At 38.2% G+C, this 26,340-nt stretch overlaps 1 protein-coding gene across 2 annotated transcripts in view; it reads left to right on the forward strand.

Annotated features, from left to right (window-relative positions):
• LSAMP (limbic system associated membrane protein) overlaps window positions 1-26,340 on the forward strand; it is a 507,719-nt gene that overhangs the window by 335,798 nt on the left and 145,581 nt on the right. For both annotated transcript variants that reach the window (XM_087937274.1, XM_087937275.1), the window contains exon 3: window positions 1,211-1,336. In XM_087937274.1, coding sequence (XP_087793400.1) covers window positions 1,211-1,336 — 126 coding nt within the window. The remainder of the gene's footprint in view (window positions 1-1,210; window positions 1,337-26,340) is intronic.

Consider the following 26,340-nt stretch of genomic DNA (forward strand, 5'->3'; position numbering starts at 1 on the left):
CCCAAATAAAATTCAATGAACCTAGCTTGAGTCAGAAAACAGCAGACAAATCATTACCCAATAAATTTTCAAGTGCAAGAGACTAGTATAAATAGTCCCATGTACTCCAAATATTATGAATTAAATTACCAGAACCATCTGCAGCATTGGCAGTGTCAGTGACTGTGGGGTTATGATCCAAAATATCTAGAGAGCATTAGGTTGATCTGTTTCTTTCTTATATATCTCATCTTAAAAAATACTATTTAAGATGATTCTACAATGTTATTTTGGGCTGCATACTGATTAGAATTAATCATTGCGTCTTCAGAGCTCTATAAATTGATTCATAATTCTGACAACAGCAAGAGCAATGACATTGTATACATTTTTGTTACCCAGCTATATTGCTACAGCCAAATATAATAATATACTTGGCCATAGAAATATATTGTATTGCATCAGTTTTCATTTGATTCAATATTCCACTATTATTTAGAAAATCATAAGGACTCTTGAAGTGAAAACTAAAACTAAAACATGAGGATATTCACTCTGTGAGATATTTCACAGCAAACTCCTGAAGACAATGCAACCATAATGAAAATAGCAAGACTGATCTGGTTAAATCTCTTAAATATGGATACTGTTATTATATTCATTCTAGCAGATACTTTGATTTCATTTGTAGAAAGATAGTTAAATTAGACATAAAAGTGCTCAGGCCCATGTATCAGGTCCCCATACTCCATTCAGTAACATGATTTGGTGCTGACTTAAAATCCATTGTGTTTTTTAAATTATAACTTATTGCAATGTGTGAACCTCAGTCCTTGTGTTCAGCTAAACTGAAAGCTAGCTCTACCTTTAGTAGAGTAAGCATAGTTAGCATAAATTATTTTGAGCTAACATATAAAAAGCCAGCAAATTAAGTAAAACTTGTGAGGAGCTCTGCAAGAGACCGAAATGTAGGACAACATGGTGTGATTCATTCAACATGCCTTAAGCCATAATATGGTTTAACTAATTTTAATTTAATTGCTGTAAAACAAACAAACAAGCAAACAATTATGGTTCATTCAGTAAGGCATAAATTATGTTTCTGTGCCATTTGTAAACTCTGTTCCTGTTTATTTGTACCAGCAGGATTCAGAATGGTATCTTTAACACATTTTCTGTCATTTTGGATCAACTTAAGGCCAACTCTGACCAACCATTTTTGTTCCTGCAGTTCCACCAAAGATCTCCAACATATCTTCAGATGTCACTGTGAATGAAGGAAGTAATGTGACCTTAGTGTGTATGGCAAATGGACGTCCTGAACCTGTCATCACCTGGAGGCATCTCACCCCAACAGGTAGGAAGCCATGGTTGGTACCTCTATGTTTTAAATGGCTCTTATTCTCTTACATGTCATTTATAAATATTTCAGAACATGATTTTGAACAAACGTTTAAAAGCATCAAATGGCTTTTATTGTCTTACTGTATATTATAAATATTTCAGAAACATGTTTTTTTTTTAAAGTTAGTTGGATTGATCATGTTACAAAGACATTTGTAGATCTGGCCATACCAAGTATTCTCTGTGTTTGGATTTGTATATTACCATCTCTTTTTGCCTAATAAAAGATAGCCAGTATCTTTTATATTACCAAAACATTATAGCAATAAAGAAACCAACTTTAGTGGTAGAAAAAGGAAAGGCCTTATTTTCTGGTGACAAAATTTTTTCTTATCTACAGCATTTGTCTCTTTAAATGATGTATGCTATATTTTAACATAGAAAACAAGTTGATTTCTTGTTTCTTTCTGCCTTTTTACATGCTTTTTTTTTATTCAGAGAGAAAATGTTAGTAGAAACTGAGTGCAAGTTCAGCCAAGTGACAGTTTAGTTGCTGTTTTAATATGTCAATGCTTGATTGTCTTGGAAAGGGCATTGTAACACTTCAAGGAAATAAGTTTACATTGTTTATTTTAGTATGTCTGAAATATGCAAAGTCACAAGTTTCCTACCATGCTCAGAATTTGTAAAATTTCATTCTCATGAAAATTTTACACATCAGGCTAATTTTGTCGTAAAATGTTAACTCTAGAAGGAAGAAAATTAAATAAATATTAAATTTAAATAAATAAATAAATGTTTAATTTTCTTTCTTCTAGACTTATTTATTTATTTATTTCAATTTACTTATTTAAATAAATAAATAATTATGACTATTTGGGGGGGATATTTTTGAACATTTGTGCTTCACATATTTCAGAATGCTTTAGATAGTCTTAAAAAACTTATTACGGTAAATGGCCCAAAGATGCATAACCATAGTTTTACAAGGCTGGGAAAGATATTTAAAATAGGATGGTCATTCCACAAGAAATGTAGTCTCTGCCCTTCAATTCTCTTTCAATGGCTTCTAGGCAATTGTAGATTGCACCCTGGCATTTGAAATTTGACTTTTGTGTATGGTTTTAGTTTTTGAGATTGTTGTTGAAATATTTTGCCTTTAGAGCTCCAATCTTTGCCCCCAAAAGATGAAAAAATATCTTAAAAGTATGGGATTTTTATCAACTATAATATTTTGATCCTGCTAACATTGGTGATGCATCACATGATCACTCATAATCAATATGTGCCCTGAGAGGCCAAAAAATCTTATAGAAAAGAAATGGCCTTGGCTAAAAAACAAAACTCTTTTTGGAAAGAGAGATGGTTCACTGGAAGTATGCTCTGAGAACTCCATCTGCCTATCTCGCTTTCTCCTATGATAATAATAATGATAATTATCCTACCATAATATACTCTAAGCATCTATAACAACAATTCATATGCACATTCATTATGAAAATTGAACAAAACAAAAACTTCCATTAGTGTTCATGATAAATGTAAAAAGCTTATTAAATGCTTCCCTTATCTTCACCTATGATGAAAGGACAAAAGGAAGCAGACAGATGGGTCTATCACAAGAGCCCAAAAGCACTTTTCACTTTTCTACATTAGAAATGTGTCTGCATTAATGAAACCATATTCATGTATTAAAGTAATGACATGATAGATAGAAAAATAGATAGACATGCAGATACAGAGATCATATTTTAAATAATGTCAAACACATGGTGTTCCCTAATAATACCATGTATTATTCCCTAATAATTCAGTTTTTCGGGAAACCTATCACCATGCAGAATAGTGAACAATAGATCTTATCGCTTCTGTTTGTCTCTAGAAAAAGTAATATTAGGGGAACCACAGCAGTTTTATGTGAAGAAGACTGAAACTTTAGATATATATTTCGAGTAGAGAAACATGATTGGTTTGCTGGTAACCTTTGTTCCATTGGTGGATAACGTAAGACTCTCAAGATGTTCTCTAACACATGATTATTGACAATGCTAATTGAATTGAAATTCCAAACATCTAGAACAGGGATCCCCAGCCCCCAGGCCATGGCCCACTACTGGGCCATGGACTGTTCGGAACCAGGCAGTGCAAGCAGCGGGCGAGTGCATGTACTAAGCTCCCCATGAGCAAGTGGCAGGTGTCTGCCTACCACTCAGAAGGAACTAACCCCTCTCTCTTCCCCAACTGTGCTTCCAAGCCAGAAAGTTTGGGGTCATCAAGTTGCTTGTCCTATAATTTTCCAGTGGTTGTGCTAACTTGTAAAATAATGATTATTTTATAGTATTCTGTTATAAATTGTGTACAAATTCAAAACTTAGACCACTGAAATGTTTCCACATTGAAATTTTGCTTACATTATAGATGAATTTTGGATTTATTCAGATTAATGAGGAAAACAGAATCAAGCCTAGACCATAAATTTCATCTGAGAGATTATCCTTTTCAAAATAAGATAATACCAAGCAAAATGTGTTAAAAGAACTTAGTCTTGTCAGACAGAAATTTCCAGAGCATGAAATTTATGAAATTGTGCACAGAAAAAAAATGGGAACTGTAGGAAAGAAGGATTATAGGAATGAAGATTACTTTCATTCTGGCTAATTTAAATTATACCATCCTAAAGCAGATTGAAGCTTATCAAATCATCAGTCAAATTTCTGGCTAAAATCTAGGGTAAAGCCAGTACAGTTTCCAGAAAAAAAAATATTTCCTTTGATAAGATGTGCAAAAATATGCCTTAGCTTTCTCCAACCCTGCATCTGGGGACAAGGAAACAGGGTGGTAATAGCACACCCTAAATAAATAAATTCTAAAACATTTTTTTTAATGTTTTAGAAATACATTTAAATACAAAAATACAGATTTTTAAATCTGTATTTGAAATAATTTACTGATTTCAAGTTCTATGTTATCATTGTACTGGTTCTCATCTTATATCTGTACTGTGACCATTCATGGTCTATTCATAAGTGTAAGAACACCACAGAATGAGGAAAGAAATCCAGAAAAATGTTTTGCGGCTTCAGCTCATCCCTAGTTTTTTTAAAAAGGCTACAAAATAACTAAGGAATAGCAATGCTGCCAAAAAGAAATTGGGCCAAAGAAGAATCTAGGCCAAAAAATAACATTTAACAGAGCCAGTAAGACAGAATGTTTCCTCCACTTAATTTTGAAAAGACTATTGCCTAGCTATTTCCTTCTGTTGTTGTCAGTATAGATGTAAATGTGCCAGCCATCCAGGGAGATATGCTTAGATATGTGCTCTTGCCTATTCTCTTATCACTTGCAAAACATAGTCATGCTGGGAAGTCATATCTTATCAGGCATTTGATCTTTCATAATAGATTTTCATTCACTCATTATTTTCTAGGGTTTTTTTCTCTGTTATTTTATTGGAAGCATAGAAGTGTATTAGAGTAGATGTTGTAAATACATTCTTTTTCTTTCATCAACCTGATTTTCCTTTAGATATACCCTACAATACAGTAGGTTGCAATGCATTGAAATGCTAGTGAGTACTTCACATGTAGCATATAGATATAAAAGTACAAACCTACACTATATGGTGTTTCATTCTTCAATCAACATATTAATTAGAATACAATATAAATCATTATTCTTGTCCCTATGAAAATAACTACTCTTCAGTAAAAGAAATTGGAACAGGCAATGTGGTTCTCAGAGGACCAATAAATCCTATGAGAAGTAGGTTGGTGTTCATCAGGTTCCTCTCCCACCCTTTTTATTTGCTTGTATTGTTCTTTCTTGTTTTTTTTAGAGGTTTTAAATAAGAATGAAGCTGGAATGCTGCAAAACAAAGCATGCAGCCTTATGTGTCTTCAGTAATGTTTTTGGCCCAATAACAATCCCACTGGACTTGGCATGGACTGCCAAAGATTATCCTGGAGAGAAAATTAACATTCTAGTAAATGGATGATTTGTGATTCGTACTTACATATTGTTTCAGTCAACAATCAGTGTGTACTGGAATGTACACCTCCAACAGAAAATTAGTTTAGAGCTATGTAATCAAAGGGATCGGTTCTCCAGATGATTGCTTGTTGCTACCATACCAGTTTCCCTGCTGTGTAGCAATTTTGGTGCCTGAGTTTCTTGACACTGCAGCTGGTTTGGCAATGGAGTTCCCTAAGCTTTTAGACTAGCATGTGGAACTGAAATGGCATTGGCTGAGATGACCTCTGACAGGGGAGCACTACATCCATCATTGCTCTTCTTGACTTCTCAGTGACCTTTGATGTCATCAATCACGGCATCCTTTCTGACTGGCTTTGGAAGATAGGAGTGGAAGCCCTGTGTTGTTCTGGTTCTCCTTCCTCTTACTCCAATTGGTAGTGATCAGACAGGAAAGAGAGCCAACCTGTAGCCCCCCCTCCTTTGTGAGGTGCCACATGGCTGGGTCTTCCCTCTTCACTTCTTTAACATTGACATGAGGCCACAGGGAGAGATGATCCAATGCGGTAGGGTTAAGTATCATCAATATGCTGATGGTACCTACCTTTATATCTTTATCGCAGGCTGCCTGAATGATGCTGTATATGTCTTGTCCCAATCATTTGCTTTGGCTCAACCCAATCATGATGTGAACATAGTTGCTTGACTTCTGGTGTCAAGCTTTTTTACCTTTGGTCCTGGATGGGTGGGATCTAGCCCTGGTGTGATATGGGGCGTTCTTTTGGATTCACAGCTCCTGCTGAAAGAGCAGGTGGCAGACATTATTAAAAGAGACTTTGAATATTTTGGGATTGTACACCAATTACATTCATTTTGGGATTGAGAGGCTCTACTCACTATCATTCATGTCCTCATGACCTCCCATGGTTTACTGCAACATGCTCTTCATGGGGCTTCCCATGGAAAGCATTTGAAAGCTTCAATTAGGAAAGGATGCAGTATTAAATGGAGGCAGGTACTTGTACATGTAGCACTTCATGAGTTACATTAGTTGTCAGTGTGTTTCCAAGTGCCCTTCAAGGTACTGGTTGTCCCCTTTAAAGCCCATCATGGCTTAGAACCAGCTTACCTAAGGAAGTGTCTTTTCCCAGTTGTTTCTACCCATCCAATCCAGTCTGGCAGGATAAGCATGCTGCAGGTCCTATGAGCCAAACCACAGGTAATCCTCAACATTATCATAACTGAGCTCAAAATTTCTATTGCTAAGCAAGCAGTTGTTATGAGTTTTGCCCCATTTCCTTCTGCAACTAAGTGAATCCCTGCAATTGTTAAGTTAGTAACATGGTTGTTAAGTGAAACTGGCTTCCCCATTGACTTTTCTTGTCAGAAGATTGTGAAGGATGATCACATGACTCTACAGGACTCTACAACGGTCATAAATACATGCCTGTTTCCAAGCAACTATGTTTTGATCATGTGACCGAGGGATTGCTGCAACAGTCGTAAGTGTGAAAAAAAGTCATAAGTCACTTTTTTCAGTGCCATTGTAACTTTGAATAGTCACTAAATGAATGTCTGTAAGTCATGTACTACCTGTAATGTTGGCTCATGGGGACTAGATGAGAAGCTTTCTGCACTGCAACTCTTGCCTTCTGATTCATGCTCCCTCCAGAGATAGAGATGTTGGCCTTTTGTGAGGGCTTGAAGATCACATTATATGCCCAGACCTGGAGACCTGAATTTATTATCAACTCTGTTTCCTGGATGTGTGTGTGTGTGTGTGTGTGTGTGTGTGTGTGTGTGTGTAAATGTATGTATGTATGTATGTATGTATGTATGTATGCAGTATATTTGTATATTTGTATATTTATATATATAGTTATATAGTTGTTTTCTTAAGTTTTTGCAGGTACTTACATGTATGGTATTCAGCTTTATTTGGATATTTTCCCATGGCATTATAGTTGTGCTTTTAAAGTTGTAGCAACGTTTTCGCAGAATCTCATCTGCCATCATCAGGCTTCTGTATTGTGTTCGTCTGTGAGTCAGACTTTCACAGCCGTTTCAGTTTTAAATTAGGGGCTAGCCTACTGCTGTGCCAGAATGGTTTTTTCTTCATCCTGATTGGTTGAGAGTCTTGGTCTGTGTTTACTGGTCTTGGAGTTTGCTGTGTTCTGCTTGATTGGTGTTTCTAATGTCTTTTGTCTGTTTTGTGGCATTTTTTGTCTTGATTGGCTGGCAACATTGTGTTCCTGTATTGGAGGCTTTTAGTGTGGCTTGGCTCCGAGTAAATTGATGGCTATCATTTATTAGGAAGCTAGGTTTCATCTGGGTGCCTGGTTGGGGTGTGTTTGAGCTGGAGGTATCAGGGGAGATCTGTTTGTACCCGGGTGTTTGCCTGGCTTGTGGTGTGGAGATTTTTTTTTGTTGGTGAGTGCAGGCTTCCAAATAATTGACAGTTTGGTGTTATATAGTTATATATAGTTATATATAATCTATGGATTATAATTTTTCTTGGCTGCTGTATATGCTGTGTTTAGTTTTTAATTGGATTAAATTTATTTTATGATTGTTCATTACCCAGAGTCAGTTGTTTGAAGTGGACAATCATATAAATTTAATAAATAAATAAATCTTTGGGGCATGGTGATTCCAAGTTACAGTACTTTAGCTCCTTTCATGCAGTTCTCAATTCTCACGTAAAACACCCAAAGATATCCAGTGAGTCATGCTGCTTTCTCAGTGGTGTAAGCAAAGAGATATGTGTCCTAATTAGGAGGAGCTGCTAGGGATGTCTTTTCAGATTAGTGTGATTAATATTGGAAAGAGTAAGCACAGATAGTTCACTCAAAGTAGCAGAATTGTTCAGTAGTGTTCACCAATTGTTGCCCATTTATACTTTTCTACTACGTTGTGTTCCTTTAACTCAGGTGACAGTCAATTGTCACTTTGAGAACTGAAGGACAGATCAGAAGGCTGTTCCTGTTTTTGGTCTGCTACAGTGCAGAGCCAGAGTGTGCAAGATAGTTGAACTGCAGTAACTCCTCTAACATGACACACATCCTCTTGCTTGATTCCAGTTAATAATTGTCCACTCAGTAGAGGATTCCAAATGTCTTCAGTTTATTGGCATATCCACCTCACAGACCCTTAGGACTGGTTTATGGTTCTCCTTTCTTTGACCAATCCTTATTCACACATTATATGGAACACCATCAGTACTCAGAAGCCACATTTTTACAATTGTTGTCTATGGTTGCTCATATAGATCATACTCATCTTTTTATAATCCTAATCCCCTAAATGTTCTTTTATTGGAATAATTAAAATAGCACAGATTATCCCAGATACAAATGAAAGAACTGATGATGACCTCCTCACCTGTGGAAGAGACAGTTGAACGGAAGACGTTGAAAGTGTGAAAGTGTTAAGCAAGAAAGTTTCTTGTTTAAAGGTACTGAACTCCAAGAAACAAAATAGGTGTCATTTTTCCTCCTTTTGGCTGGCAATTTCCAGCATCTTTTATTTCTTCTAGGATGCTTTCTAGAGATTACTACTTTCTCCTCCATGCTGCATCGAGAGCCCAGGGTGGGTTGACTCCTTCCTATGACATCATTTAGCTGAGTCTGTACTAAGATATAAAAGCCAGCCCCTGGGAGAGACCCCAACTTTTGACTCAGCTCCTTTCAGTCAGTAGCTGTGTCTCTGAAAGCGTTCTGTTAAATAGCACTCACCAGCGATCTTCAGTACTTTTTTTTCCCTCGCTTCAAGCAGCTCCCAGGGCAGCTGCTCTTCCAGGAAAGCAGGGCTCTCTCTCCTGAAACGTTGGGAGCAGCGTTACAGAGCTCTGTGCAGGCAAGCTGGGCAGCGTCTGTAGACCTCCCCCACTCCTGAGGTTGGGAGCGATCGTAAAAATGATCGACAAACTGATAAGAGCACAAGCCAGCTGATCGCGTGGCTGGTTGCTGCATTTTTCCCTTGCTGACTTCGCTCAGGGCTCTGTATAGCCTAAGGAGCTATTCTTCGATCTTGGAGCCTGTTTCCAATAGTCAGTGGCCATCTTGGATTCAAGCCTTCTACCATGAGGTGAGCGGCCATTTTGTAAGCCCAGGGGCCATTTATACCCTAAGGGACTTAACAGAAAAATTTCTAAACAGCTTCTTTCCAATGCAAGAGCCTTTATTCTACAAATGGAGCAAGATAAGGCTCAGGCAGAGCTTTCCCCCCCAGTGGAACAGTCTCTTAAGTCCAATAAGACAAAAAGACGTAGGCAATGCACCCAATCAGTCCAGAGGGAGGTGGCTGCTAAAATCAAAGCTAAGGCTCTATCCCCTAAGAAGGAAACTCATGCTGAATTGAGAGCAGAGAAGCGCACACATGCAGCTCTAGAGAGGCAGTTCAACAGAACTATTCAACAGAAGGGAGTGCAACTACAGCACGTTTCAGGTGATACTCGTGGGCCCCAACCAAGCCCTCCCAGGGGAGGAGAAGTTATGTATGAGCCTTTCCATCCTCCATCCTGGTCTCCTGAGGCTCTTGACTTTTATGGCTCCAAAATTGGCAGGCAGTCATGCCGAAAATGGAAGCTGGCTTCAGTTCCATTCGCAGGCAATAAGCTTTTTGGCGATGCTCTGGAACCTTATCTCATCGAAACCAGAGATAAATGTAAAATTTTCTCTTCCTCTGGGAAGAAAGCCGACTATCGCCCTGCTCCTTATCACCCTCCTGCCTTCCAAGCGGAGACCTCATCTTGCTTCCCCCACTCTAACAGGCCGTACTCCCAACGCCAAGACCAATGGGCAGAAACATCTGGCAGACAACAACCTTCTACTGGTAAACGGCCCTTTCGGTCATTCCTTCTGTTGCTCTAAGTAATCCCACATTCTCCCCACCCATCGGAGGTCGTCTAGCCTTCTTTGCCTCCAAATGGGAGGAGTCAACAATGGACGCCTGGGTGCTCAGCACTATTAGGTCAGGGTTACAATTGGACTTCCTAATGACACCCCCCAAAACTTTTTTGATCTGTCCTGTCTCTTGGGACATTTCCAGGCAAGCCCTCATGAATCAGGCCATTCAGCACCTTCCTGAAATCAGGGCTATTCAACCTGTCCCCGCCTCTCAACAGGGACATGGGCTTTATTCTCGCCTTTTCATCGTTCCCAAAGCCTCAGGGGGGTGGCAAGCCATCCTTGATCTAAAATTTCTCAACCAATTTGTAAAATACAGGCGATTTAAAATTCAGACTCTGCATTCTATTTTAGAGAGTGTTCAGGAGGGCGACCTCCTCTCTTCCATTGATCTCACATCCCAATTTGGCCTTATCATCGCCAGTTTCTCCGTTTCTGTTATCAGAATACCCATTACCAGTATTGAGCAATTCCCTTCGGCCTCTCATCGGCTCCAAGGGTCTTCACAAATGTTCTGGCAGCATTGGTGGCATCTCTGTGTTCTATTCCAGTGAGGATCCAATGCTACCTGGATGATATTTTGATGCTTTCCTCTTCCATCCTTGCGGCCCATCGGGATCTGCAAATTACCCTGTCATGTCTCCAGAGCCACGGATTTTCCATCAACACCAAAAAGAGCCAACTCTCTCCTACAACCAAATTGCAATACTTGGAACCAGTCATCAATACCATGTCGTGCCAGGTTTTCCTGTCTCCAGCTCATGGAAAAAGCCTTGCAGAGATCATCAGCCAGATCCAGCAACATCAAATTGTCCCCCTGTCGCTGCTGTCCAAACTTCTGGGGAAGATGGTCTCCTGTATTGGCATTGTCCAGTGGGCTCGGCTCCACTCCCGACCCCTCCAATGGTTCCTGCTTCCCTACCAATGAGCAGGAACCAGCCACTCATCCATCAAGGTCCCACTCCCACCACAAATCCGAAGGTCTCTCAATTGGTAGCATTCCCCGTCAATCTGGAGGAGACTCCTTTTCAGGGACCCAGACAGGCTAGTGATAACCACTGATGCCAGCCTCCTGGGTTGGGGTTCCCATATGCAGGACCAGATAGCTCAGGGTGTTTGGTTCAGAGCAGAGCAGACCCTTCCCATAAATTGGCTAGAGCTCAGAGCCATTTTTCTGGCTCTCAAGCATTTCAGCCAATCAGTGACTGGCTCTCATGTTCTAGTCCTTACTAGATGGCCGCAAAGGCTCATGTCAACCGGCAAGGGGGGGCAAGGTCCAAAGCCCTCATGAGAGGCTCTACAGTTGGGGTTATGGGCAGAGAAACACCTGTTGTCGATCTTGGCGGACCACATCTTCGGAGTCGACAACTCCCAGGCTGACTGGCTCAGCAGGAGCCTAGTCGACCAGGCAGAATGGTCCATTCCTCCATCTCTATTCAGGGATCTTTCCCTCAGATTCGGAACACCGGAGGTGGATCTCTTCTCCACTCCTCAAAATGCCCAAGTCACCAGATTCTTCACCAGGTTTCCTTGCCAGGGAGCGGAGGGGATCAATGCTCTTTGGTGCAGATAGCCCAAGGATCTCCTTTATGCCTTTCCCCTGCTTGCCATCATTCTGGCAGTAATTCAGAAGATGTTGGAGGAACGTGCAGAGCACCTCCTGCTGGCACCCTATTGGCCAAGTAGGCCCTGGTTTGCAGACCTGGTCAACCTATCGGTGGCTTCTTCTTGGAAGATCCCAGCCCATCTAATCTCCCTTCACCAGAGGGCCCTGCTCCACCCAGAGCCCCAGTGGTTCAAGCTGACTGTGTGGCGCTTGAGCAGCAGCAGCTAGAGGAGGCTGATCTTCCAGAAAGGGTCATCCTCACTATCCTGGCATCTCGCAAACCTTCTGCAAGGGTCATCTATGATGCCATCTGGAAGATTTTTTCCCGGTGGTGCCTCGGGGGGGGCGGTTCTCCTGCTTCAGCCCAGTTGGCAGAAGTTCTTAGCTTCCTTCAGCATGGGCTGGAGAAAGGTTTGGCCCCCAACACCTTATGCAGGCAGGTTGCGGCCCTCTCCTCAGTCCTTTCATGGGGTTCGCTTCCTTCCTTATCCCATCACACTTCAGTCAGTAGGTTTTTGAAAGGGGCTTCCAACCTGCACCCTACGGTGGTTCACAGGTATCCTTCCTGGGACCTTCATATGGTCCTTAATGCCCTTACAAAGCCCCCCTTTGAACCCCTTAGAACAGTGTCTCTCCGTTTCCTGACTCTGAAGGTTGTGTTCCTTGTTGCCATCACTTCTGCCAAGAGGGTTTCCGAGCTTGCTGCACTTTCCATCAGACAGGACCTTTGTTCCTTTCACGATGATAGGGTTGTTCTTCGTCTGGACCCCTCATTTATTCCCAAGGTTAACACCTGGTTTCACAGGTCCCAGGACATTGTTTTGCCTGACTTCTGTCCTCTCCCTCACCATGACTTAGAGCAGCAGTGGCACACGCTAGACGTAAGAAGGGCTCTTAGAATATACATGAAGTGGACTTCCTCCTTCAGGAAGTCAGAAGCCATGTTTGTTTCCTTTTTCCCTTCTCACTTGGGGCACAAGGCCTCTTCTCCTATTAGCAGGTGGGTCAGGTCTTGTACTGAGCAGGCCTACAAAGCTATGGCCCTTCCGGTTCCCCGAGGTCTTACGCCACACTCTACCAGAAGCACAGCCACTTCTGCTGCCTGGGCAACCCAAGCATCCTTGGAGGAGATTAGTCATGCTGCCACGTGGATATTCCCATCTCCTTTCATCAGACACTACCGTCTGGATGCTTTTGCCTCGGAGACTGCAGCCTTCGGCAGACGGGTGCTTCAACGAGTGGTTCCACAGTCGGTGTGATGAATCGGACGAGGACCCGCCCGTGGACATGCAAGCTTTGGTATGTCCCATCCTGGGCTCTTGATGCAGCATGGAGGAGAATGGGCGTTGGCAGAAGTTACCATGAACGCCCTTTCTATCTATGCTGCGAGAGAGTCCAGCCCCTCCCTTGATTCGTCCAGAGAGGGTAAGACATATTTCTGTATTTATTTTGGGCTTTCAGAGACACCTTTCAGTTTGTCAAGTATCTTCGCCAAAGCTGGGGTCTCTCCCAGGGGCTGGCTTTTATATTTTAGTACAGACTCAGCTAAATGACATCATAGAAAGGAGTCAACCCATCCTGGGCTCTCTTGCAGCATAGATAGAAAGGGCGTTCACGGTAACTTCTACCAACGCCCATTTCAGGTTCTGATTTGTTCTAGTTCTTCTCTGTTCTGCATGCTCTTTGAGGATTAAACCTCTGGATTTTCAGTCCTTTAGAATTTTTTTAAAATAATCCTCTAATATTTTCTCAGAGGAACAGCTTTTGCCATTCCTTTTGCTTGTTTACATTCTCCACATTATCTTCTTCCTTCTTTTCACAACATTGTGTCAAGGAGTCTAGCATAGGCTGAGAAAGTTTAGAGAGAAAGAATAAACAATATTTATTTTTATTTGTTTTATTTTATTTGGTTTGTCAATTGCTTACAAGATAATAGGTATAAGTAAAAACGTAATTATGAATACATGGATATATATATAAGAAAAATAAAAGAAACAATAGGACAGGGATGGTAGGCACATTGGTGCACTTATGCACGCGCCCTAGAGACCTCTTAGGAAAGGGGTGAGGTCAATAGTAGACAGTCTAAGGTTAAAGTTAGGTCTACCCAGGTAGAGTATTCCAGACATTGACCACTCTGTTGCTGAAGTCATATTTCCTGCAATCAAATTTGGTGTGATTAACCTTGAGTTTGTATCTATTGTTTGCTCTTGTATTGTTATGGTTGAAGCTGAAGTATTCATTGACAGGTAGGACATTGCAATGTATGAATTTTATATACTATACTTAGATCGAACTGAAGGAGGCATAGTTCTAGGTTTTCTAGATCTAGAATTTCAAGTCTGATGGCATAAGGTATTCTGCAACGAGTAGAGGAGTGAATATTTCTTGTGAAATATTTCTGGACTTTCTCAACTGTGTTAATATCAGATATGTAATGTGGGTTCCAGACTGATGAGCTGTATTTGAGTATTGGTCTAGCAAATGTTTTGTATGCTCTAGTTATTAGTGTAATATTACCAGAGAAAAAGCTATGTAAGATTAGGTTAACAACTCTTAATGCCTTTTTGGCTATGTAGTTACAGTGGGCTATAGCACTTAGATCATTCGAGATGAATACTCCAAGATCCTTGACAGAGTTTGGATCATCAACAAGGTCTTGACTATTCAGCCTGTATTTTATTTTCTGATTTTTTTTTGCCAATATGTAGGACAGAGCATTTATTTGTTGAGGTTTGAAGTTGCCATTTGTTTGACCATTTTGATACATAGTCGAGGTCTTTTTAAAGGTTAGCAGTATTGTCTGTGGTGTTGAATAGCTTTACTTTGTCAGCGAAGAGAATGCAGTTGCTCTTAATATGATCACAGAGATCATTTATGTAGAGTATGAGGAGAGTTGGTCCTAGAACATTGCCTTGGGGGACACCACTGTTGACAGGTACAGAATTTGATAGGACGCTCCCAATTTTGACCATTTGTTGTCTGTTTGACAAGAATGCTTTTATTCAGTTATGCAGGTGTCCAGAGATACCATAAGATTTTAGTTTTAGGAGTAGTTTGTCATGTACCACTGAATCAAAGGCTTTACAGAACTCTATGTAGATTGTGTCTATTGCTTTGCCCTGATCAAGTTGTGTAGTTCATATGTTTTTGCAGTGTAAGAGTTGCAGATTACAGGATAGTTTTTTTCTAAAACCAGAGAGAGTAGGTTGTGTGTCTCTAAGTGGAGGATAATGGAATGGTTAATAATTGATTCCATGACTTTACAGGTGACACAGCATAAAGAGATTGGTCTGTAATTTTCAACTAGGCTGGGGTCTCCCTTTTTGAAGATGGGGATGACTGTGGCTTGTGACCATAGTTTTGGCAAGGAGCTGGTCCTGAAAGATTTTTCGAAGATTATGCTTAGAGGTTCTGCTATGGCAGTGGATAGCTTTTTTAAGAAGTAGGCACATATTCCGTCGGTCCAATAGATAGAGATGGTTTTCGATTGCATAATGCTTTTTCAACATTGTCTTCTGTAAAATCGATATGTATTAGATCATTGTAGTTGTCTGTGGTTCGACTAGGAAATACTGGGCATGATCCATTGCTGTTTACAAATACTGAGCCAAAGAATGTGTTAAAGAGGTTGGCTTTAATAGTGTCATCGTTGCAGTCTTTACCATTAGGTACTTTCAGGGGTGGGATGGACCTGGAGTTTTTTAGTTTGTTGTTTACAAAATTGTAGAAAGTGTGGGTGGAATTGGTGTGTAGAAGGTTTTCCTCTTGTTTAATGTGATAATTGGTGCATTCAGTCTTTATCTGGTGGCATGAATTTTTGTATCGACTTTTGAAGTTGGCAACATGACCAGATTTGTTTTTCCACCAAAGTGAGCTCTTTTTGGATTGAAGCTTCCTTATTGTTATGGGTAATCTGTTTTTTCTGGTTTTTGGAGTTGTTATTGGTACATATACTTTGATGACTTTTTTCACTTCAAGTAAAAATATGTTGCAATGGTCTTCAGAAGGGTTCTTTAATTTGTATTCCATAAATTGAATTCAAACTATTGCAGAAGATGAGATCAAGGCAGTTGTTAAGTCTAGTATTGTTGGTTACTAGTTGTTCCAGTCCCAGGTTTGTTACAGCATTGTAGAAGGTTGCATGTATGGGTTCAGTTTTACATTCGTTCAGGGACTAGTTAATGTGAGGTAGACTGAAGTCATCACGAAAGATAAAACTTTGTGGGCAGGATGTTAGTAGTGAATATAGCTTGTTTACATGTAACATAGTAAGCTTGTTTACATGTAACATAGTAAGAATCGAAATGTGATATTTAAGGCAGTTCACAGATGGTCTCAGGAAGAGCAGTTCACAGAAGGATGGTCTCAGGAAGAGCAAGCTCTTGGGTGACTTGGATGTTTTTTAGATGTAAGAACTTTTTATAGAAGATAGCAACACCACCTCCTCTACGGATTTCACGATCTTATTGGTAAACATGATAGTCTCTTACTGTGGTAATGGAGTCAGGGAGAGATGCGTTGAGCCATGTTTCACAGACAAATATGATGTCGAATTTAGCCATATTTAGTAAGAGGAGAAATTCAGTTTCTATCCTTCCCAAAAAATCATTGGATGCCCAGGACACACCGTCTACCAGAAGAAAGCACATACAAACTGCTATCTACATGCACTCTCACACCACCACCCAGCACAGATCAATTCCGTAACCGAGACATCTCCAGAACAAAATGCTTAGCTGACGAACAACACCTAAAAACCGAATTACACACTCTCACTAACGTACTAACAGCCAATGGATTCCAAAGAAAGAAGATTACCCACCTAATCCAAAAAGAAACCCCAACCAAAACCCAAGACAGAGAACAAGAGAACGGCAAAGCCCTTCTCCCATATATAAAAGGCACTACAGACAAAATCAGCAAATCCTCCAAAAACACAACATTAAAACAGCATTCTGCACAAACAGAAAAATATCCACCGTCCTAAGAAACCCTAAAGACAAAATCGAGTTAGAAAACCAAGGAGTATACGAAATCCCTTGCACCGCCTGACCCACCACCTACATCGGACAAATACAGATACAAAGCCACAGTGACTATCTTTTGTATTGGACAAGAGACATTGCTAAGCAAATCTAACCATGACTTTAATGTTTACTGAATCCAGATAATCATAAATCCACTAATCATAAATCCAGTAATCATAAAACCAGCCTTCTACAAAGCTGAACTGTAACTAGGCTTTAACAAGGTACAGGAGATAAGGGTCCCAGGCACATGTTTTAATTTATCCACTAAAACATTAAGGAGAAAACAATCAAAGCTCTTTCAACAATGGCTGAAAGAAAGCTCTTATGGAGAAAAAGCTCTTAGTTCAATAGTAAAGAAGTGATTCTATGTTTTCCTCTTTAAATTTTCAGAGTGTGTGGATAATAGTTTGCCACCAATATACTGTATGCTCTTCTGGACCTGACTGCTTTCAGCCTTATTATTTGCAGCTGATTTTGAGTCCAAGCAGAGAGCTGACCAACTTTCTGAAAGTTTTACCAGTTATTTAAGCACACAGTTCATTTTTATTCAGTTTTTAGCAGAATGAATAAAGATGAATAAAGATCAAGATGATGATAAAGATGGTCAAGGATGATGATGTTCACACTGACACAAGGGCAGGGTAGATGTCTAATGCACCTTTTCCCCCTATTTACAGTAACCCTCAATTAAACTGAAAGAGAGTGGCTGGCCCAAAGTCACCCAGCCAGCTGATTTTCATGCCTTCGGTGAGAGTAGAACTCCTGGTTTCCTGATTTCTAGCCTCATTCATTAATAACAAGACAATAATTTGTTTGGTTTTGGCTTAGTATGTTGTATGAATTCAGCTATTGTAATATTTAAATGACTGCAATATTTAAATTTAGTACAAAGGATGCACAGGCCTTGAGTTTGACACCCCTGGCCTAATGTAAGAACCGAGCCATGATGAGAGCTGGGTCATTTGTTACAATGTATTGACCTATTTTTATGCTTTCAAAATATAGCAAATAAAAAGGGAGCAATATACCGTGTAAAAGAAAACATGAGACTAGATCTGGAAACTCACTCCTGCATGTTTCTAGGAAACTAAGTGGAGAGAATTTGATGTTCCAAACCAAAAGTCTACAAGGAGAGGCAACATTTTTAATATATTCTGACAGTATGGAGAATGGTTGCTTTGATAGGATGCAGCATCTCACAAACTGCTTCAGACACTTCACAAAGTGTTCTCCAAGCATTTTACAGGTACCTAACTAACAGTTTGGTAAAAGTAGGCTTAACAAATATTTGAGTGTTTGTGTGAATGTGTTGTGTGTGTGTGGTTATGGGTGTGAGTAAATAAGCTTGAAAGAATTACCTCATTCTAAAGGGCCAGATGTGTTTACAGGTTTGTAATATTAGACTTCTGTGGTCGTTATTTAGACCCAGTTATTGTATGAAACAAAATAAAACCTGCATCGTTCACTGGAGTTATACCCCTTTATGTGTATGGTTAACAGTTCAGTTTATACTGACTATAAATAACTTTTATAGGATTTTTAGTTTTAATAGCCTAAACAGTGTTGCTGTCAACCTGGAGATTATTTGCACATGCCTTTGTATAGATCTTTACAGCATTCAACTAAGCATTGTTTTTCCCTAGGAGCAGCAGTACAAGAATGTGGACACAAAACCCTTTTTTCCTAGATGAATACAATATAGTGTTTTGGGATAACATCACTGGAGAATGGAAATTCTCAACAAGGAATAATGTTCCCATTGCAATTGTTAGAATCAATCCAAAGATTAGAAGTGGTAGCAATGTTCATTGAGGTATAAATCTCAGGTGTTAAACAATTATATCTTAAAAGATATTTTAAACCATCCAACTATTTTTCAGCTTGAATCATACTCTGAGATAATAGAATTCCTTCCTTGTCTGAAGAAGACCCTACATAGCCCCATTACCTATTGGGTTCCTTCTCCAACAAAGTTAATGATAGATATTCTAAAATACCAGACATAAAGGAATGGGAAAATTAAATTGCTGACTTTGTCCATTATTTCTAAGTAAATATTATATAAATAATATTTATATTACAAAGGTAAATTAGAAAACCTGTTTAAATTTATATTGTTACCTTCTTGTGGCTTACAAGGATTAGGTGTACATGTGTCAGAATGCCCAGCCAATATAGCAGCAAGTTGAAGAAGATTGATATAATTTAGAGGAAGGTAGAATAAAACTTAATAAAGATCCAATATCACTCCAAACTGGCATAACTGCAAATCTCAAGGTAAAATTATATTTTATCGCATAGTATTAAAGAAATCAGCTGTGAAATCTTTATAGTTGTTTCTTTAGTATGCTGTATAAAGTACAGCAAGGGACCAATATGTTCTAGAATAATGTCAAAACATCTTTTCTTAAAATTTTCTTCAACAATCTTAAATGCCCATTTTTAGTTACACAGAGGAGCAACTAACTCTGCTATAATAAGGCAAAATCAGCTCATGTATTTTCATAAAGTTCAGGCTACATTTCATTTTTGACTAGCCATGATTCACCTGTGAAAACAAAAAGAAGCTAAGTTCATTTTTGGTGAGAAAAGAAATTGTGCTGTAAATCTAATTCAAGGTTTGCAGAATCTGATTATGCAAAGCGTAGTATTGTTTGTCTACCAAATTGAGTAAGACAAAACTATCAAACTTTTTCATCTTAAGGTGGGGGAGAATATTCATCCTCTTTGTCAATTTGACAGCTGTGTGCAAATGATATATCAGAATTCTCTACAAATTTATGGATGGAGAAATCAAAGGTGTGACTGATACAGATTTCTCTAGGAGAAGATATTCTCTAATGATTTTTCAGAGCAACATTCACTTTTAGCAGTAACACTTTCATTGCTGATAAAACAGCTCACTGAGTGGAACTCACAATCTTGTTGGGATTGAAGTATGGGAAACATAGGAAATGTAGAGAATATTATATAATGAAGGAGATTATAATATATTAATATAATAATTATTATATAATGTAATATAACAAAAGGTAATGATCATATCATGAAAGATTGGACATTCTTGACTGCCACCATTGAATGAGTGCAATGCGACTACATTTTACCCATGAATATTTTTCTAAAAATGCAGGTAAAATCTCTAGCAAAGTGATTAAAAGACTGGGAGAACAAACTGCTGGAAGTGAAGAATTTAGTTACAATTCATTCATATAGTTATAATGATAGTCAAAATGATGTTAAATGAAGCAATTACCCCAAAGTGTTAAATCACAAGTTTTAATAAGGTAGAAAACAGACATTACAAACTAACAGTTGAAGAAATACAAGTAATTAAAATGATAATAATCTTTTTCAGGCTTTGCCTAAATTCATGATGCCTCAGATTATGGAACTGGCCATAAATATGATCATATATCTCTATCTCTATCTCTATATCTCTATCTATCTATCTATCTATCTATCTATCTATCTATCTATCTATCTATCTATATTAGATAATTCCTTCAACTGTGATTTTTTTTATACATAGGAGAAGAAATCCTAAGCAAGGTTATTGTCTTAGAGCCAAGTTTGATAAAGTGTAAATCCATTTTAAAATATTTACTATATAAATGAGGCCAATTTAAAAAAGAAAACACATTATTTGAATTCAGCAGCTACCAGATATTCAATATTCAATTGCAAAACTGTATTATCCAGTGGTGGGATTGAATACTGGTTCTGTGGGCATGGCTTGGTGGGTGTGGCAGGGGAAGGATACTGTAAAATCTCCAGTCAGAGGTGGTATTTTCCAGTTCTCTGAACTACTCAAAATTTCCACTATCGGTTCTCCAGAACTGGTCAGAATCTGCTGAATACCACCTCTGGTATTGTCCTAACTAATATTAACATCTATCTTCTACTGTTCAACTTAATGTAGCAGCAGGGATTGGGAAACTGATCTTGAGTTATACGAAGGTAGGAAAGTTTCTGATTAGTTCTTCTTTATCAGAGGAACTGATTTTTATATCCCCTTTGTCCTTCACAAGCTACAAGGAAAGCCACCATGGACACTTTATAGAAATAACCTAGAAAGATTTATAGGCAGCCCTAAAATAAAAAACCATATCTTTCTTCACCATTTTCTCCCCATTACCACTAAACCCAGAACCCTGAATCATTAATGATTTGGCATTGGTTTACTGGTTTCAGTGTTTATTATTTAAAAAAAAGTTGACGTAAGTTTTTTTTTTTAAGTGCATGCTGTATTCAAAAATAATTGAGCTGCACTCTGAAGTCTCTGAAGTGCAGACAGAGAGAGAGAAAGACAGAAAGATTAATTTTCTTCTATTGGAGAACTAAAGTAGTGCTCTGATTTATGACTCATACACTTTCCAATCCCTCTCTTAACTGTGGTCTTAAATATGCCCTCATTTCAAGATGCTACAGTGTGTTATATGAAACTAATGAGAAATAGAACTTTATTTGTCACATAGGGCAGCTTGTAGGAGCCAAGAGAGATGAACTACTGTTTCATTTCTGTTCCTGAGACCTTGATCAAAAAATACTTCTCTACTGATTTAATGTGATGGTCCTTCTAACAACAATGTTTCAGATTCCTAAGTGCATGTGGGTCACCCTTATATTATATGGTGTACTTTTAAAACTAATAGTTCTCAAGACAGATATGACTGTGGCTCCTGAATTCCAGGGCTAATTTCTTAAAGCAGATAACATAAACAAATGGCACACAGAGTTAAATTTGTATTCTGAGGTACAGAGATCAGATTCAGCTGTTTGCTTGAGCCAGCCAAGGTCACTGAAAGTTAGACAGAATATAAGTTTAACATATGTATGGGTAATATATCGTTGTAAGCATTAAGACTGGTGGAAATTTAATAATTCAACTACTAAGAACCAAAAACTTATGAATTATGATCCCAGTATTTTGCATTTTTGTTCCAATTGTTTTTCCTAAATCCTAGCCTCACATATTATTACAGTTGGTTTCACAATCAGCCAGATATTTAGACTGGATTTGGCATTTTTATTCAGCCATTGAGTCCTTCCCAAGGACCTGGGATAGGAAGATGTTGTTTGATTGTTACAGGTTGTAAGCTGTTCTCAGTAAGGCTGCCTTTTGCAATTGACTAATGGTGATTTTGTCAGTGCTGATGGTGTTCAAGTGTTTTTTTTTCAGTTGTTCTGGGATTGTGCCTATTACTAATGATACTATCTTTGCTTTATTTTGCCACATTCATTCTACTTCTGTAGGTCAACCTCCATCTATGATCAAAATGGAGCATGCCCATTACAGTTAAATGTGATGACAACTGTTAAGTGAGACAGTTTGATTTAATGATCTCATCCCCAGTTCTCCCTGATGCCATCATTAAAAAAATGTGAAAATCATTAATCAAGCATGGGGTACCTCATTAGTAGGAGAGGCCCGCCACTCAGCTGAGTCCATAAAGAAGGCTCACCAGCAGTAAAAAGCCTTGCAGACCAAAAGCAGGCTAGTAGAAAGGAACAGTCCAGGTAGATTAGGGGTCAGCATTGCACTCCAATGCTGGAGAAGCTTTCAAAAAAGCCTTTCTGCAGTTTGTTTACCATCAGCAGCTAAATAAAAAGTGCAGTCCGCAGGACACATGGAGAGCAGCCCCAATTGCCATGGGGTCTCTTCAAGATGGGATGGAGGGAAGAGAGGGAAGAGGACTGTACAGCATCCTTGTGGTTGGTCATAATGGGAGAATGACTGTTGGGAAACTTCAGCCCACCATAAGTTTGAAACAGGCTTATATATAACTTTTGGTGGAGTTATCCTAACTTCAAACACCCATTCAGTGACCTGTTAACCACTACCCATATTTATAGGTCTGTGTATTTTGTGATTTTCTCCAGTTCTTTCTCTCCTATCTTGCTGCCATCGTCCAGTCTTTTTTGTCTTTCTTATTGGCAATTGTTAAGTTTGTTTTCCGTCTGAATTCTTACTATTATTATTCCTATTCAAATGTTTATCTTTTATTTTGGAATAAATAAGGATAGATGAAACTTGAATTTCTTTTCTCATCACTTCTGTATTTCCATGCCTTTGTTTTCTGGATTCATTATCAAAGCCATTCTTAATTAGTGGAAATTTGCGGTTGAGAGAAGATGTTAAAGGTCATCTATATATTTTGGATGTAGTAATTTACGATGTTCTCTTCCATTTCATAAGACTCATTGTTAATTATCTCCTGGAATGAAGCCGAAGATGCTGTGAATGATCAAAGCCACTGGAAATCGCTTGCTGCCCAATGTGCTCTACACAGCATCTAATGATGATTGTTAATTACTTTTCCAAACAGAGGGAAAATATCCTATTTCAGCATAATCCTTTGCGTTCATTTAGAGTCCATTCCTTAGATCTATCAAAGTGGTTTTCCCTGCATACTATCAATATTCAGGTAGGAGATTGGAAGATTTGTCTGTGGCTTCACTTATAATTAGTGATGATGTTCCTTACCTATTTGCTTTGCAACCTGTGTAATGGTTCTTCATTATATGTTAACAGTAATTTTTCAGAGAAACTTTCCAAGAAAGTTAAAATCCTGTTGGCTATTCAAATATTAGATTTAAAAAGATGCATATTATTCTATTTTTGATTTAGTAATCCAACAGCAAGTTAAATACCTACATCATTTGCAGTTATTTATCTTATAAATAAGGCAGGTTATGAAAGGGACATGGAAGTAAATCTATAAATTCATTCATCTCTCGGTAAGAGAAAGATTTTCCTATACGTCTCACATTAGAATCCAGGGTCATCTATCCAAGTGAAAATCCTTCAGGAAGATTCAGAATTTTAAAAAGTAATTTTTTCGGTAATGTATAGGTAAATTTCACTTCAATCTCTTACAATGATGAACCTAAATTTAGAAGGTTTAAAAGAAGAATTGACTAATTAATCGAAGAAAAGCACTGTCAATAGCTGTATGCTAATTGAAGATTCTGATTTTGATGGTTATATATATTAGCTCCAGAATCACAGGTGGAATGCCTTACATAAAACAGAAAAAGACTGTTGCCAGGCTGATGGTACGTAGTTGACAAGATGTATGCGATGGAAAGGTAGACCACAATAGATCTTTGCCATGATCACTTGGGCTTTCTTCTAAGAAATTCAAAAGCCCTGCTGGATCTCTGTCCTTTTATAGGTAAACTGAGTACTGGATTACCATAATCTTTTATATTACACTTGCCACTTTGCAGATTTCTGAAGTTGAAAAATACTAACATTTTCTTGGTCAAAGGGATCAGCACACAGCCTGAATATAATTACACACTACGAATTATGAATATGTACTTCTATCTGTATTCTAAAGTTAAGATATACTGTATATGCCATCTCTGTAAATGCTATGCTAAAGGTATAAAAACAGTAAAATGAAAGATAAGCCACAATGTTCTTAAGAAACTGCTGTTAATTCAGATAATTGGGACCTTGGAAAAGCCTATTAATTGATCCCAAATTATTAAAATTAGTCTACTAATAGTCTACTACTATTAGTCTGATCAAATCTACGTGAGAGTGCTTGGGAAAGGCAAACAGATCTTGAAAGCAAGATTTCTAGGATGATTTTTTTAATACTTATTTTTTTAGACATTTAACAAAACAATTCACTGTCCTGAGGTTTCTTCCTGGACATGAGCCAAGGAGAGGCAAGACAGAAGTTTAGATAATAAAGAAGGGTTTCAGGCAGATGTATTATATGATAAGAACATTTTATAAGTTTTCTATGTATGTATGCACCTTTTGCAGGATGAGCTTTATATTCACCTTTTTTCAGACTAGACGGGTCTTCACTCTGCCACAGCACGATTTTCTTATGTATTTTAAAGTATTCTTTCTCACAGGTTAAAGATGTGAATCAAAATATATTTCATTACACAATAGCTTCAATTACAGCATGATTAAGAATATATCAGTTGCATATTTTATAAATTACTCATAATTACTTTCATAGTCCTTTATTCCCTTAAGATCCAGACATTCACGAGCTAATTTCTAGTAGTCATTCATTTATTTCTAGTAGTTATGATCATTAAAAAAAACTGACAAAATAAAATTGCACTTTGAATATAGATAATTACATCAAAGTCTGAAATTCTTCATAGAGCAATAAGCAAGATAGAAAAGTACTAGTTTTTTTTTTTTAATCAATTCTGCATTTTAATTTTTCCAAGATGTACAGTGCCCAATATAGGAATCACAGAGAAATTGACCTTGACCTTCATATATATTAGCATTCCTTAATATAAAGAAAGTCTTATTTGGATAACAGAAAAAAAAATCTAATTGGTCCTTTTCTAATTTGTAACACTTAGTCAAATAAATATATCAGACATTAAAAAAAAAAAGAACCAGGAAAGTTAAACAGCTTGAAAAAGTATCTAGTTCAACTGGGCAAATGTAATTAAGGAAAGAAGAGGAAGATTAGAAAGCATCAAAGGGAGTTTAATTATCAGTTAAAGAGTTTTTTCTTAGTATAAATTAACTTATTTGGGAAGTAAAGAAAAAGCAGACAATTTCCTTCAGTTTTAAGATATGACTAGGGGAATTAAGTCAGATGTTTGCCTTATCAGCTTCTACATCATCCTAAGAAAAGACAGGAGACAGATACACCGGGAAATTTGTGTCTTGTCTAGGTGACAACTTTCTTCTTCAGAAGTTGAAGAATGGTAAAGGAGCAATTTCCAAAAGTAACTAGAAAGTGACGTTTGCAAATGTATTGTCCTTTAAAGCAGGGGTGTCACGGCATTAACATTTGACATATTGTGATTTTTTTCCCTTCACTAAACCGAGTGAGGGGGTGGCCAGTGTGTGATTCATCTGGCCTGCCCACCACAATTTTGACAGCCTTGCTTTAATGGTCTTCACTCTGTTGCAGCAACATGGCTGATCCTGTCATCTGCTGGCCTCATGAGGACCAGCCATCTAGTGCACCGGTAGACAACCTACTGTTCTAGCTTTTTCTAGACAGGTTTCAAAGAATCAGAATATTCACCATTCCTTGGTCTTTGCTGCAGTTTTTTGGGTTTGTTTTTGCAGAGGCATCTTCAATTTGCCATGTGTCTCCAGAAGTCAGGCTTCAAGAGTTTAGACATTGGGAAAAGTGGTGTGTAATTAAAAGAAAAGAATGAAGTTAGAAGAAAAATTTCTTAGATTAACTATAAAGGAAGTAATCTGTGATTCAAAATTATTAGAGAAATAGAGATACAAGTATATTAATGGCTGTCAGTTCTGCTGATGACATGTATGAATTGAGGTCAGATAATCAATGTCCTTGGAGCTATTTCATATCAATGAACAGAGTTTGTTTTAAAGAAATGAGCTTATTGCCAGAGGTTTTGTAGTTTGTGCTAATGAGAGGCTGCCTATCAAACCTAAGTAGCATCAAGTTGCTGAGAACAAGAGCTCTTGGGCATTAAATGGTTCCTACCAAATACCAAAGTCATTATCGTGATTGGCTGTTATGGC

This window comes from Pseudonaja textilis, chromosome 7 (genome assembly GCF_049901715.1).
Source record: "Pseudonaja textilis isolate UNSWEBS1 chromosome 7, rPseTex1.2, whole genome shotgun sequence".
In the NCBI taxonomy this organism is placed as follows: Eukaryota; Metazoa; Chordata; class Lepidosauria; order Squamata; family Elapidae; genus Pseudonaja; species Pseudonaja textilis.